The sequence below is a fragment of the Ambystoma mexicanum genome, chromosome 13, assembly GCF_040938575.1.
Source record: "Ambystoma mexicanum isolate Mex_15411 chromosome 13, UKY_AmexF1_1, whole genome shotgun sequence".
Taxonomy (NCBI): Eukaryota; Metazoa; Chordata; class Amphibia; order Caudata; family Ambystomatidae; genus Ambystoma; species Ambystoma mexicanum.
The window spans coordinates 82,670,757-82,687,070 of record NC_090938.1 but is presented as its reverse complement, the minus strand read 5'-3'; the positions used below and the strand labels follow the sequence as shown (position 1 = coordinate 82,687,070).

General features: G+C 45.2%; 1 protein-coding gene across 2 annotated transcripts in view; it reads right to left on the bottom strand.

Moving 5' to 3' along the window:
* The window catches only part of CTTNBP2NL (CTTNBP2 N-terminal like), a 203,058-nt gene that overhangs the window by 29,219 nt on the left and 157,525 nt on the right, over positions 1–16,314 (bottom strand). For both annotated transcript variants that reach the window (XM_069633322.1, XM_069633323.1), the window contains exon 3: positions 10,863–11,093. In XM_069633322.1, the coding sequence (XP_069489423.1) occupies positions 10,863–11,093 (231 nt within the window). The remainder of the gene's footprint in view (positions 1–10,862; positions 11,094–16,314) is intronic.

Genomic DNA, 16,314 nt, shown 5'->3' with positions numbered 1-16,314 from the left:
TTGGACACAAGAGCCCCACAGTGCCCTCTATTGATAGGAAAAGGTAACTGCATCCCAGGTTAAAAACCTTCTTGGTTGATCTAACCTGGCCCTCTGTGGCCATTCAAGGCTTAGGGATGAAGTACAACCATTACTTTTTTCTGTTTCTTGGCTGTTCCCTTGTAAATAGTTGAAACAAGCCTGATTCACAAAGCTACCCTTGTGGTGTGGAAGGCATACTCGCATCTTATCATCACTTCACACGAAAGATTGCCAGTCTGTCACTGCATTCAGGAGTGCAGGCACCTGGCCCCTCTGCTTACCCAGTTTGTTGTCAATCGGTTCCCTACACTTTTCACTCATTCGAATGAACAGAGGCTGCACAGATGGCATCAGGGTATTTACTCACCATCGATTGGGTACACACTGCTACACACTAGCATGGCACGATATGGAATAAACTCTTAATAACAAATAACCCACTTTCTTAATTTTAATACATTAGTGAGCTCACTCAACTATATTCCCTGTCCACCTTTTACCAATAACATTCACCTCTATTTACATCATCTATTCTTACTGTGCCACTCTTTAAGACTTCCGTTTGTGGGTTATTTTCACTCCAGTTGTGAGACCCCTCCAACCCCCCCCGACCCCCCATCTTTTTGCCTTTCTCGGACCATACTAGCCTGACTTTTACCCCTTTACTAGTGGAGCTCAGCCTTCTGCTGCACTCTATCTTGTTAAGGGGAAACTGACATGCCCTTCAGACTGTCAGTACTGGGAGATTGGTTTCCCTCAGTCTTTCACTTTGTTCCCATTTCTTGGCAACATTTTTATCAGTGCACAATGTACTTTTCCCGTACAGAGTGCTGGGGTCTCTTTCATTTTTAAGTGCCGAGACACCATCAAAGGACTTTTGGTGAATGTACAAGATTTTTATGAAATAAATGTATTGCCAATAATTCTGAGCTGTAATAAATCCATTGTAGCATTGGGGCTAGTTTTGAACTTCCTATCCCTTTTAAATAGGCATTGCAACAGCGCTCAAAGGGCAATTAACACCATGAAGGGTAAGAGTGTTCTTCTAAGCAGGGTGTTTTCCAAGGAACACAGTAATAGTTTGAACAAGAATTATTTGAAAAATTGAAGCCTTCCTGTCCTTGTTTTGTGTGTTACCAATATTTCGTTGATAACGGGAAGGGTTAATACCCCATTTGAGGTGTAATTTTAAAAAAACTTTCAAATATCCCTGTATTGTTTGCAGTGCCTAAAATGGCCATGCCATGACGTCCTTGGCAATTTTGTCTCTTTGACTTCCCCAGATCGAGTAGACCCGGGAAATTCCTTATTTGGTCATGTAGACCCCTTTGCAAACCAAAGCTTTAGCAGGCTTCTGCATGCTCCGTGTGTGCATGCCCAGGATGTGGGCTGGAGCGGTTTAGTTCCAATACACAGCATGAGTGCCAGGATGTCTGGTGTGCTGGGATGACTGGGACCACCGTGGTCCGCGATTGGCCCACATCTGGAATGGTTGAATGTGAGCAGATCTCCTATTGGTTTCTCTTTGTTTTGGTGCAAAGGAGATTTCGAATAAGAGAAGGCACTCTAGACCTATTACAGGTCGATCTTCTGATTTCACACCGAACTTCGTACAGGAGCCAAGTATCCTGAACCAAAGAAGCAGATCTGTGGAACCAATGGGGACCCGCTTGAAGGTTTTGCACCCTGACCCTGCTTTTGTCCTGTTGGAGCCCTTGTTTCTCATCACAGAAGGCCTGCAAGGGCGCTTTGACCCGTTGGAGTAGTGGGAGTACCTACTCTCAGCACCTGCTGCTTAACCTGCAAACGAGCCCCTTTGGAAGTGTTCCTGGACCGTCCAGTGAACTGACCAGCTCGTAGGGGACCTTTGGCTTCGAACTGCCGCCATCTCGAGTTTTGACCTGAGACTTTGGGAACCATAAGCTCTTGGAAGAAGGGACTCTCCTGCCTAATTTCGTACATATAGCATTCCTAGACCTTTAAGAGTCCACCTGAACCAGAATCTACGTGGTACCCGTGTCGCCCTGCTGTGGTAACAAGCTTCGTGGGTGCCTTGCTGCTGTGCCCCCCTTTGCCCCAAGTCTAGGTGCAGTGGAACTGGCTCGATCCCTTCCCCAGAAGCGGATAAATAGCCACTGTCCCGCCACAGACTGGAGGTCCCGGAACACGGCCCCTGAAAGCCGGAGACTCGACTCTGCAAGCGAACTGGACTTCACAGTTTGGTCAGGACTGCGTCGAGGGAGGCGAGTACTTGCAACCCTTACCGGTGAACACTGCCGCATCCATAGATTATGCACGATTGTCCCAGAAGGGTCACTCACCTTTGTAGGGATAGTCTGAACTACCAGCCTATTCCAAATTCCTGGAAATAGCTCTGTGCCCTTGTGGAGACCCTCCTTGAATAGTGGAACTCTATTCTTCATCGCCTTACTCCCCCCCCCTTCCCGAGACACAACAGCCCCTTGAAGAAACTTTTTTTATACTTCAAAGCATGATGCTGAAGCGCTGAATGACTTTTTTGAGCACAAGGCTCAACACTTCACAGGGATTGGACTGCCTATTAGGGTTGACTCGAAGAATTGACTAAAGTATATTTGCACTGTTTGACCCTCTTCTGTTACAGGTTGTGGATCCTGACTTGCTAAATACTCCTTTAGGCCAATAGCTACTGTATATATGTTCCCTAGTATAGTGTGTTAATGTTGCTGTGGTTTCATCTTGTGCTTGATTTAAAAGGCCTTTAATAAATGTATATGTATTTTTGATATAGAGCAATTGGTGGTGTTTGCTGTGTGTGCTCATTGTGGACTTTCAATCACCATCACCCATCCAGAGACCTAGTCTTGACAGCCGCCAATGCTTACTTGATTGGTCTTGCTTGTCCAGAAGGTTACCCTTTTCCCGGAACCTAGGCTGGCCTTCTGAACCTCGGCCCACCAGGTAAGAGTTCAAAAATCCATTTTAACACACTCGGTCCAGGCTTAGTAGCCCTAGAATCAACAGTCTGGCATTAGACCTAGTGTACGCTATATGGAGATGTGCAGGCAAATATGCCACAAAACATGAAATCGTGCATCCAACATCACAGTGTCTACCAACTTACAACTCTCCAAATCGACCTTGGATACGCAACTCAAGTATCTTGAGACCCAATGTCATTGCCGACCCCCTCCCCTCTTCAAAAAACGATAGACCACCTTACACAGAACTGATATGCACCCGTCCATCAGAAAAGATTCTTCCCCGCTGCACCCTCCATCTCTTTGTTGCAGCTACATTCTGCTTTCCCATCCTCCACCCCACACTCATGACTTTCTTTCAGGAGACAAAAGACTTGGCCACCAGGTGGTAGCAAACTATGTGGCTCCACAGACCAGCTCAGGTGCTCTGAAACTACTACGCTGAAGATGTGGCATGCTGTGAAAGCCTATTAACATACACATGTCTCCCAGAAGCCCTTCCTCGCATTCAGGTCTTAAATTCCTTTGTCAATCAATAAACTTTATTTGGATTACATTAATCCGCCAAAGCAATACATAATAGAAACAATTTAAAACATCAGAGATAAAACCAGAACATTTCAGAACCCAGAAGTCTGTTTAAAATCATCATCATCATAGCTTCCCTTCTTTGCCATTCGATAACACCAAACAACTTCCGGAATAATAGACACAAAAAAAAAAAATAGCAGCTTTTGTATTCCAAAATCCATTTGTAACAATTTGGAGAGAGACAGATGTACATGTCATCTCTAGAGCCCGCCCCCTGACCACCGTCATATTGGAAGGACAAGAAGGTACAGTGCATGACGCCAGGTTTCATCCCAATACCGCATCCAAGATTTTAAAGACGTTACGCACAGACAACCATATTGAATGTACTGTCAGAAACAACAAAGGGTGTCTCACCTAATAGTCCCTGGGGATGGATGTATTTCTTCCTTCCCTCCCCTCCCTTTCTCCCCCCCAAACCCTCCCAGGGCACAGCCATCGCCTTTGGATCCGGACTCTGGGAGTGGACCAGTGAGGGTCTTCGGGCAGTGGGGATAAGGCAGACGATTGCAAGGCGCAGTTTTCCCCCTTTTTTGTACACCAAACCCATCCTATTTTTTAGGATTCTCTGATGTCCCAACTCCCCCCCCCCCCCTCTCTCTACACAAACACTGGACCGAGGAAGAGGGCGACAGAGTAACAAGACATTGCACTGGACATGTCCTGCTAATCAGGTCAGGCAAAGTCAGGCACTTGACTTAAGTGCATACATATGATACCAATTAGCTCTCCTCACACGGACAAAAGACGGAACACAGAGACCCACTCAGAGCAAGATGTAACACGAGTAAGAGCACAACTTACGGGGTGAAGGTGAATCTACGGGAGCAGAGCGACTGGCCAAGGGACGAGAGCAGCGGGTCGAGAACACCAGGAGTTCCCTAAAGGAGGTTGTTGCCTCCAAAAGGCTGCGAAAGGTACGTGAGAAGGCCAAATCCCAAAGCAAAAGGCTGCATTGTGTTTCAAGGATGCCAGCGACCCTCCCGGGTGAAGGGCAGAGTTGGAGAGGCGAAGCCGAGCCTGTGGTACTAATCTTGACTCGTGGATTAGAAAACTGTAAAAAGATGAAAAACACTCAGCCGGTGAGTTGGAAAGTGCCATGAGAGACCAGTGTGTGTTAAGAAAGACTGAAGTTGCAACATTATATGGCAAGTGAAGGCTGTATGCGTGCGGATGAGACCCGAAGAAAGCCAGACCTGCAAATGAACTTTGAAGTAAGGATAGCTGTGAAACCAGCAATACGGAGTAATGAAGTGGTCCGGAAAAAGGAAGTAGTCCACTCGAAAGTCTCCATGAAAGGTGAATTGTTTGGAATGATAAAGTTAATTAACTATAAAAGCTAAGTGATCAAAATTAACCCAGAGAGAAGGGGAGGGTATAAAGCGGAGTATTGAACTTTGAGTCAAAGTGGTTCTGGGTTAGGTCTGTAGAGAAAGCCACGCACATTCGAAAGTCTTTCGACATCTGAAAACGGTCAGAGCCCAACTGAGGGAGACCTGAAGTGTAATAAGTTTGAGGAACGGAGACCCGGTAAGTATTGTTGAACTTTTGTTATGAAAGTTCTCAGCCAGACAGAGTGAGGGGCGTGGGGGGGACCAGCGTGAACCGTTTGTTGCACATTGTAAGTCTAGAAAGAGAGACTTTAATGTGGAAGGCCAGGCGGGTATCGATCCATGTTTTGAATTGTTTTTGTGATAAAAACCCAAGCCAGAGTGTGTCATCCTGCCTTTGGGACGTCTTACTTTGTGCTGTCTTACGTGGGGAGGAGAGCCAATTCAGCCACATTTATTCTTTATATTTGAACACATTTCAGTTTACATGCATATCTCCTTTATACACTTTTTGTACAAGAGATAGGGCAGGCATTAGGTTTTCTTATCAGAGGACATGTTGAGTTGACAGACTCAACTAGGATGGTTTTATTTATTATTTGATGGTCGAGATTACTCCCATCCTAGATAGAGTGCAAAGTTGCTGTTTTAACAAACCCAGAAACTTTAATAAAGGTTTTACTAATTGTACCTTTAGTGTCAGTGTCATACTGGTGATACCCTGCCTCCCCTAAAGTACCCTCACACTGAAGAGGTTGAAGGGTGTCTGCATACACCATTGAACATAAAAAAGCTGAAAGTGAAACCAGACGAGAGTAAAGTGATGTCACAATAAGAAAATATAAGGAAACATTGAAACGATATGCAAATAGAACTGAATTAACAAAAGTAACTGCATGTACAAGTGGGAAGAAATGATATACACTGAGAAGATTAGTAAAGAGATGCAGTAGATGTACATATGCAGAAACGCAAGGTAGGTGAGATGCATAGAATCTTGCTGAAGTAGAAAATATAACATGGGCAAAGCGGCCATGATGAAAAGATGGATGTCGGTTTTATATCATAGTGAGCTCAGAGCCTAAGAAGAGAGACCAGGATTGCAGAGCTGACAGATGCTGAAAAAACGGCTCCGCACAGAGAACAAAGGATATCTGTTTGGCCTGGGAACAAGGATGCCACATCAAGAGGCAACTGCAATGCAGAAAAGAGGGGATAAGCTACATATTACGCATTACATATTTCTCTTAGATTAAGTAAAACAAAGAACATTCATAAGTTCCAAGTATTGAACAACAAGGCTGCAGAAAGTATATGTAAGACTGAGCAACCAATTCTCCAGAGGCTAAGAGGAGCAATTGTACCCAGCATAATTAAATGGCAATAAATAAAAGGTCAAAATGAACATAATCATGGTCTCCTCACATGTGGTGCAAGACTCGAAAACATGGCCTATTCATTAGGCTCCAACTAGCGATGTACCCACACTACTTTAAAAGTCCCCAGGAAGATAACAGTCAGCAAGGTCAACTACAAAGAAGAAGAAACCTTGGATTAGGGCCTAACGGATGAGAGATGGTGGACTAATTGGAGCAAGTGGCTAATAGCCCGACGTTGTTCCCCACACCTGGGTTTCGTTTTTCTTATGTGCTGCTAACAAGCCGAATGTCCAAGGTTGGGAGAAAATGCCAACCAATCACGAGGTCCCATGTAGCAATCTTTACTTTTAGAGATTTATAATGCACCTAAGCCCGCAGCCATCAAAGCGCAAACAGAAATACACAGGAGACAACAGAAAAACAACAGGACAGAACCAGAGCAGAGGCTCATCATCGGGAGGAGGGCGGTAAAGCAAGTTAAGCAAAAGAACAGTCTTCAATCTTTTTCGAAAACACAAAGGGATTCTGTTCCATAGAAAATTAACTGACAGCAAGTTGCATGCTCTGGAAGCATGTACGGGGAACGAGCGACCGCCACCTGTGGTCCGTTTAACTCTGGGACAGATCAATTTGAAAGTTCCGGCCAACCTGGTTGGGAGGGAAGCAGGTTGTTGATTTAAATGCCCTTTCAAATGGAGAGGAGCTAAACCAAAGACACATTTGTGTACCAAAATTTTCAATTTGACTACAATTCTCGTAGAAATTGGAAGCCAATGGAGATCTCTCCTATAGATCAAGAAGTTCTCTTTTTGGACCATTCCGTACAATGAGAACTGCATCGTTCTGTAAAACCTGTAACATGTGTAAATTGTTTTTACTGGCACCACAAAAAAAGGCTGTTACAGTAGTTCAATCTGGGCACGATTACTGCTCTCACAAGGGTTTCACAGTTCTTCAGGGACACAGAAGGCCTCACAAGCCTCAACCGCAAGTGATATTGATATTTCTTAATGACACTATCCACCAGAGTATCAGCTCCTAAGGATGCATCGAAGAAAACACCAAGTGTTATCAGTTTTTCTTGCACACTGATGTCATGTCTCTCAATACTAAAACTCGAGAAACTCGGGTCTAACTTTGCTCGAGCCAAAGATCAATAGCTCTGTCTTTGAACTATTTAAGCATAGCCAGTTAGTGGTCATCCAATTCTTTACCACATTATATACCCTCTGAACCTTGTCCTAGTCTATGGAATAGTTATTCTATAAGAAGCTGTGTGTTGCCTGCGTAATACGCAATCGCAATCCCATAGTCTTCCAATAATTTGCATAGAGAGTGAAAAACAGGCTCCCAGCGGTACGTCGCACATGATCCTGGTCCAAGACCACACAGGTCATGAGATTACCAAGAAAAGATCTAAACCATATGATAGTATTGTTTGAGCATGCACAGACGGTCTGGTGGGCTGACAGAAGCCTGTCGTGTTCCACCAAATCAAATGCTGAGGATAAGTCCAATAGTATCAAAAAGCCAGATTTGCCTCCATCTACCATATCCAGCATTAGTGTCTGGGGGTCAACCAAGGTGCTTTCCGTGCCATGATTGGCACGAAATCCAGATGGTCTGGGATGTAAGATTTTAAGCAATTCTAGATGGTTTTGGAACTGGCCAGTAACCACGTACTATAATTTTCTACAGAAAAGGGACATTGGTGACGGGTCTAAGATTGCCAGTGTTAGAGGGGTCTGAACCCATCTTCTTTAGCAGTGGTGTGGCTGCCACCTGCTTCGCTGAATCTGGTACTAAACTGTGAAGGAAAGGGGCATTAATGAAACGGGTAAAGAAAGGTGCATAAATACGGGAGTTTTCCAGCACACATTTTGGAGAGATAATATCATTAGGACATGAGGTTGGACGCATTTTATTAAGCACCGCCTCCACCTCCTCAAGAGAGATGAGTTTGAAATTAAACATAATCCCAGTTGGTCAGGAGGCTTGTGGGGGGGCAGGGGGTAGGGGGTTTGGGTCTATAACTTGAACAGAGTGGGTACAAAAGGAATTTGAAAAGGTTCAGAGATTTTTACCCTGGCAACGTTAATTTTGTCAAGGAAAGTATCTTGAACAGTCTGGCATTCGTTTTCTGTATGAAGGACTTGATTGGATTGTAGATGGGATTTTCTTGTTCCAAAAAGACTCCGTCATTATACAGTGTAGCCAATCTGATGGGGGAGTTCAAGTCCACAGTGTCCTCCACAATACTATTGAGGCAACCACAGATCTCATCCTCATTTATTTTCCTCCGATTCCTTGTGATAATACTCTTGGTGACCTTCACCCTTGGGACAGGTTTCCCTGGTAGTTGGACCTTGAAGCGAATACAAAAATGGTCTGACCGTGGGCAGCAAGTAATGTCCCATGGGTCAAGAGGAAGGTTTCTAGACACCACCAAATCTAGGGTGTTGCTCATAATATGGGTAGGGGCATTATTGTGAATCGTCGTGCCATTATTTTTAAACTGATGTTCTAAGGCCAATGCTTTGGCATCCTCCAGATTGCCCCAACATCTATTAAAATTACCCAATACCAGGGTAGACCGATTCGGCTTAGCGAGAGGTGTTAGTAAAGTCATGAGTGCTTCAGTAAAATCAGGGGTATCCTTTGGGGGATGATAAATTAAAATGAAGTCCGTACAGGTATTGTCAGAAGGAGATTTTTGAATGCAACACATCACAGTCTTCACAGTCCATGGGGGAGGTGCAGAAATTCAACTCTTCACAGACAATAAAAGCAACACCTCTGCCATTGCCTGTGGACGTGTTTTCCCATAAAATGTATAGCCAGTGGGGGTTACAACATCAATAACTGTGCCGCTAGAGTCCTTCAGTCAGGTCTCGGTCAGGCACATAAGATCAACCTTACTTACCAATATCGATCATACATTGTTGCAGAAGCCAATCCGCTGCTGTCATTCTACTACTAATCTGTATTAAGTAGAGTAAGGCGTGCCTACCAGAAATGGGGCAGCTAATTGTGTTACTAACACCTATACACAATGTAAGTATATATGTTCCCTTAACCAATCCCTCTGCCTGCTAAATTTGTGCTATTTGCAATGGATGATGGCGTCATAGCAGACGTACACTGAGGTAGAAAGCCTTTGTTTCATCGAAATGTATTCCGAGAGCGTGTGAGCTGCAATCTGTTTGTTCACCAGGTTACTTTATTGTGCTGATAATAAAGTAGTACTTTGCCATGTTCTTTGAGTCTGTCCGGTTATTTGGGTCTGGGAACGTTTATTGGTAATTCCATCTAGCACGTGGACTGCTTCAAGTGCGACTGCACAAATTAATACTACTAAAATAATATTCTACCGGTAGTTTTTATTTAACAATACATTTTTTTCGTTTATGTTGCCATTTACGCATGTCAAGAATGGCAACCACCTTGCAGGGCTTGGAAATATGTTTTTGTCTCCCTCAAGAAATAGATTTTAAGTGGACGTACTACAGACTTCCTTTTCATATCAACATCGTCTTAATCTAAACTTTAAATAAATAGAAAATTCAAAAAATGTTTTAGGCCCACAGCAGAGAATGACAGGACTTCCAGTACTCTAAAGACGATGGATATTTATGTTAACCTTTGAGTAACCGTTGTTAAGTCCAGGTTGTACAATACTTTTACATACTATGGGCCCAAGTATTCCAAGTGTTCCAATCATTTCCAATACCCGGTGTTATCTATTTAGCAAAGTACATAAAATGTAAGAAGAATAAAAAACACTTTAATTTATGAAAAAAACAAACCTGGCAACTATACCATCTCCAGCTAGGGCCATTAAAAACGTTTTGGAGGCTTCATATCAAACCTTATTGGTCCATTAGCTGCTGCCTTAGTACCAGATAGAAGCCACAACTATTTTATTAGAGTACAGATGGGGCGAAACGGCACATGAGTGACGCAAAGCTTGTAAATGAAATGTTGTTTGATTATTTGCCCACCACTGACTGCTCATGGCCATGCCAATACCTACGGCCATCCCCATCCAGTTCCTGCCCCTCCCCGCCAAAAAACATCTCCTCATGGGAACTCTCAGCTCACTTTAATCAATCCTTACCATCAAACTTTGCACTTCAAATGCCAGTTAATGTTTTCTCAAAGCAGTCTTCTGAGAGTTAATGGCTTAATTAGAGCTGTACACACGCTACTAGTGTAATAAAAAGGTCTTAACCAGGTCAGCCTTCAGCCACTCAATGTATAAGGACTATACTTGTACTTCACTGAAGTCCTGGTAAAAACAATCAATGGGAATGCCAACTGTTTTGGCTTGTTTACAAGTATTAGTCATTTGCCAGACACTGCTATTAGATGCCCAGGTACCCTCACCATTTTCCACCTGCTACAATCAATAGCCGGTTTATACCACTACGGCTCTGCCTGGCAAGTGCCTTTTCCATGCCTACACAAAAAGGCCCAAACTACTGGCATTACCAACGCTCATTTTATATGGCACAGGGCTGATCCCAAAGCAGAGCTTTAACATGTCCCAAAACCAGATGTGACAGACGGCATGTCCTTACCTTCCGGTGCCTACTCTCTGCCGCCGCGAGCTGCGATAACATGCGCTCTTGCATGTTCTTGCATTGTTTCATCACTTCTTGGAGTATAAAGAGGGGGTTGGTGCACACCGGCGTCTTCTCCCCATGATTTTCTTCTTTCAGCGATTCGTAATCTCTTTGAAGCGCCAGCAACGGATCGCTGATGTTGTATTTCCCATAGCGTTCCTCGAGAAAGGAGTCTTTGTGCTGAGCCTGAGAAAAAAAGAAGTGGGGGTTGTGTGAAAGGAAATTGAATTAAACCAAAAAAGTACTGCAATTCATTATGTTTATAGTCAGTTAAAGTGTGCCAATGCCTTTTCGAATGTAAGAGTTAAGCGGGATAGAGGATTAAGAAGCAGCAGACATTCCTCGGCTCAAGTCTCGTGCATCATCACGCCAAGTGGCAGCCAAACAGCTGCACAAAAACAAAATGGATGCCGATATGACTGGAAAAATCCCTGAAGAAGGTCTTCTTAGAAGGTCCAGTATCCGGATTGCTGTGTGGTGTCAATTATAGCGACCATCAGCATGTAGTACAAGTACCTCCTGGATATGGGGCATCGCCCAGCGGGCACACACTGCTTCCAGAGAGCAAGGGGCGTGTAGTGGGGCATAAACACCATCTAACATCTCAAAGATTAAAGACACATTTTCTATCATGTAGAAAAACAGTACACTAATACACTAACAATACACATTTGTATATACACAATCATCACACTCCAGATAACCCGGCTATGTTGCCACCATCTTAGAACAGACACATAATGGGGATTTTGGTTCACATAATGGTGATATTGCAACCATCTTTTAAATTCCTGTTTGGCATATTGGAAAAAAAACTGTGCACCTAATTTCAACAAATAAATTATTTTATTAAACAAATTGGTTTCACACAGCGGACTCAATGTACTTGGGTTAGCAGCTGCACTGGTAAGTATTGCTTTCATTTTTGAAATTAGTAATTCAATTTTTCAAATCAGTAATCCAATTGCTGAGAAATGCCATGAGATTCAAATTATTGAATGTTAAATAAAGGACTGATTTTGTTCGGCGTCTGGTGTTTTTATTGGTATAGTGTAGACAATCTGGAATAGGAGGGTTCCAAAGAGTGGTAAAGTCAAAGAAAGACTTTAAAGGAGGGTATACAAAAACTCTCACATTCCTTACTTTAGCTGAGGGGCCCAGGAGCCTGGACAGAATCCCTCCTTCCTCCCATTCAGCATCGCATGGGGGACGACGGTCAGTCTAGCCGGGGGTTGGAAGGAAAGCGGGTACAGATTCTCCCCATCACCAGCGAGATCACCAGAGCAAGGCCTAACCATCACAGATTCACTACTGTCCAACATATGCAGAACTTGCAGTGGGGATGCAGCCCCTCTTCCTGTCCACACTGGAGATTCTGCATATTAAATAGATTTAATAACCGGTAAGGGGCCAGTTGAAAGGGTACACTGCTGTGTCCAGGTATTCATGAGCCAAACCATGCCCCTTGAAGCCACGCACTCCCTCAGAATTGCCCCTGCCCCCGACATGAAGAATGCAGTCGTAAACTCCGATGGGCTGTTCAAGCTTCAGTTTTGCGTAGGCCACCCGAGTGGGACGGGTATACCCAGCCGTAGCTCCTTAGCCTGCTGTGCCTAAGGACCCTAGATGCACCACACTTCTGATGCTCAAAGAGGTTGAAACATGGCAGGCGTTGCTTTGCGGTCTTGTGCGGAAGGTGTGTACATGTGACCTAGCAGATTAGGTTGGTTTGGCATGCCCTATTTGCATATGATCTTTACCCTTTAAATTGGCATGGCAGGTTGAGCAAATATTGTAAGTTTAATTTGTATAGTGCCTTTTACCATTGCTATAGTCTCAACGCACTTGTGGTGGGAACGCCCTCGTGGGACTGCAGTCCAAAGTATGGGAAGTTCTCATAGCGGTTAAGAATGTGTGTGTATATGGCCTAGATTAGGGATTGGATGGGCTGGCTAGGCTCTTGTAAACAACCCAAGAGATCATGCATGGGGATTCTGGGGGGGGGTTTCATTCACCTATACACATGCGTTTCAAAGTACAACAAGGCGGGGGGATAAAGGGAGGATAAGACACTGATCTTACTAGGCCTTGTGTCATGGAGATTGTGCAAGTACGCATCAAGAAGTGAAGGGAGAAAGGTATCTCACCCGCTAGTCCAAGGGGATCTCGCTCTCAGGTGGCCAGGACACGGCCATCGCCTTTGGATCCAGGCCCTGGGGGTGGACCAGTGCGGGAGGATCACCTGGGTGAGGGGTCTTCATGGAGTGGGGTTGAGATAGCCGATGGTGAGACACTGTATTCCTCCCTTTGTTGTTCATCGGCCCCATCCTATTTTTTAGGATTTTCCAAAGTCCGAACGCCCCCACCCCCTGTTTACACAAACACTGGCCCATGGAAGAGGGTGACAGAGTGACCAGGTTAACTCTCTCACATCTTACTGGACATGTCCCGTTAATTAGGTCAAGCAAATTCAAGCACTTTACCCTAAGTGTGTACACCGGATACCAATTAGTTCTCCTCACACAAATAAAAAGCAACACCTAAAGACACACTCTGAGCAAGGCGGAACACAAGAACTAGCAGAACCTCTGGGACGAAGGCCCACCTACTGGAGCAGAGCAACAGCCCAAGGGACGAGAGCAGCAAGCTGAAAACCCCAGGGCTTCCCTACTGGAGGTTGGTGCCTCCGAGGGGCCGCGAAAGACGGGTGGAGAAGGCCAGATCCCACAAGTGAAGATTGCTTTGAGTTTCAAGAACGCCAGTGACCCTCTTAGGTGAAAGGCAGAGTTGGCGAGGTCAAGCCTGTCGTACTAATCCTGACTCGAAGCGCAGAAAGCCGGTGAGTAGGCAAGCGACCTGAGAGACCAGTGTGTGTTAAAGTGAATGAAGTAGCAACATCATATCAGAAGTGAAGTCTGCACGCGGGTGGATGAGACAAAGGCAGACCTGTGAATGAACTTTAAAGTGAAATACAGCTGCAAGATTAGTGATACTAAGTAACTGAGTGGTCCGGTGAAAGGAAATCACCCAATCGAAAGTCTCAGTGAAAGGTGCATTGTTTGAAGGCTAAAGGGCGAACAAACAGCCAGAGTGAAAGTAAATAGTGAAAGTCAAGTCCAAGTGGTCCTACAGTGGTCTGTAAAGAAAGCCACGCACATTCGAAAGACTGACTTCTGAAAGTGGTCTGAGCCCGATTGAGGGAGACCCAAAGTGCATTGAGCTTGGGGAAGGGATCCCCCCTTTCAACTTTGTGTAATCACCATCGTGAGCGGTCTGAACCCAGCAGAGATGGACCTACGAGAACTGTGTGGGGAAAGGTCCAAGCCTGACAGATGGGGACCTTTGTGTACGTTTTGGTTGAAACATTTTTGAAAGTTAGAGAAAGGTCAGGCGGCCCTCGATCCAGGTTTTGAAGTATGTTCGAAGCTGAGTCAGAGTGTCATCTGCCTACAAGGATCACCTTACCCCGTGAGGCCCAACCTGGGAAGAAGGAACAAGTTACTTACCTGTAACTGTTGTTCTCCAGCATGGGTCTGGCATGGATTCACATGCTCATGAATATTCCCCGTCGTCAGGCTGGGAATCCTCGGTAAAGAAAAAACCAGTATCAGTTTCGTTTCTGATCTGTCTTTCGTAGTAATAACCAATCACTGGTCTCTGCGTCATACTGACCACAGCCAATGACTGCCCTCTACCTAAGCACCGCCTCTGGCAGCCATCTTCAGATTTGGAAGCACGTGAAGTGGCAGTATGACCAAGTGAAGAGCCGCAGAGGGGTAGGCGGGAGGGTTCGCATGTGAATCCATGCCAGACCCATGCTGGAGAACAACAGTTACAGGTAAGTAACTTGTTCCTTCTCCAGCATGGGGTCTGGCATGGATTCACATGCTCATGAATAAAGAATACATAGCAGTACACACATGCACAACCACGGGAGGTGGCAAAGGCTCAACATTAAGCATTACATCAAACTCAACATTAAGCATCTTACCTCCTCACCAGGCTCACCTCAGGCGAACAGGTTGCGCAGCACTGCTTGGCCGACCCTGGACTCCTCCCTGGAATCCCGATCGACGCAGTAGAACTTTGTGAAGGTGTGCGTCGACCTCCACGTAGCAGCCCTGCATATGTCCAGCAGGGGCACACCAGAAAGGAACGCTGTGGTAGCTGCGATCGCTCTGGTGGAATGGGCTCTCGGACGGCCAGGCAGCGGTCGGTTTGCCAACCGATGACAGTACATGATACAGCCGGAGAGCCATCTGGAAATGGAAGCCTTCGAGAGAGCCTTCCCCTGATTGACAGGTCCAAAGTTCACAAAGAGTTGTGACGTCTTCCGAAAACCCTTCGTGCGGTCCACGTAGAACTTCCGAAAAATAGCACTAACGCTCGAGAGCAATAGCACGAGGATCCCAACACATGAACGTGCGGTAAAAATCTGAAGATGGCTGCCAGAGGCGGTGCTTAGGTAGAGGGCAGTCATTGGCTGTGGTCAGTATGACGCAGAGACCAGTGATTGGTTATTACTACGAAAGACAGATCAGAAACGAAACCGATACTGGTTTTTTCTTTACCGAGGATTCCCAGCCTGACGACGGGGAATATTCATGAGCATGTGAATCCATGCCAGACCCCATGCTGGAGAAGAGCTGGTTCAGCCACATTATCATTTGAACACTGACTTTTCTTTTTGCATATATTTTCTCCTTTTTACACTTTGTGTACAACAGATATGGCAGGCATTAGGTTTTTGTTAGTATAGGCCATTTTAATTTGACAGACTCCACTAGGACTGTTTTGTTGATCATTTAATGGTCAAGACTACTCCCATCTTAGTTATAGGGCAGAATAGGAGTTTCTCCAGCCCCAACATTTTCATTAAAAAGGTTTTACAAATTGTATCCATTGTGTCAGTGTCAATATTTGTGATACCATACCTTCCCTACAGCTGCAACACTCAGAAGACACTGAGTTAGAAGACGAGCGAAGGCCTCTAGGAGGAAGGTACTTCGGAACAGAGTTGAAGGTAGTGAGGGCCACTGCCCCAGAAAGCATTGTGGACTATGCAGAGGGTCTTAAACTTGATCCTTGCAGCCACCGGGAGCCAGTGGAGGGATTTCAGAGCGGAGAGAGGTGGTCCCTGGGCTTGAGGCCAAGGATGAGTCTCGCAGTCCTGTTCTGGATGAATTGAAGAGGGCGAAGAGTAGCGCTAGGCAGATTGAGAAAGAGGCTGTTGCAGTATTCCAGCCTGGAGAGAACCAGTGCTCTGGAGACAGTGAGCTTCTGGGGGGAAGGTGAGAAAACGGATAAAACCTATGAGGATGAACAGCTGGAAATGGGCCTTCTTGGCAAGGTCCATGATGTGTGAAGAGAAGGACAGAGTGCATTCGAAGATTAACACAAGGTTTTT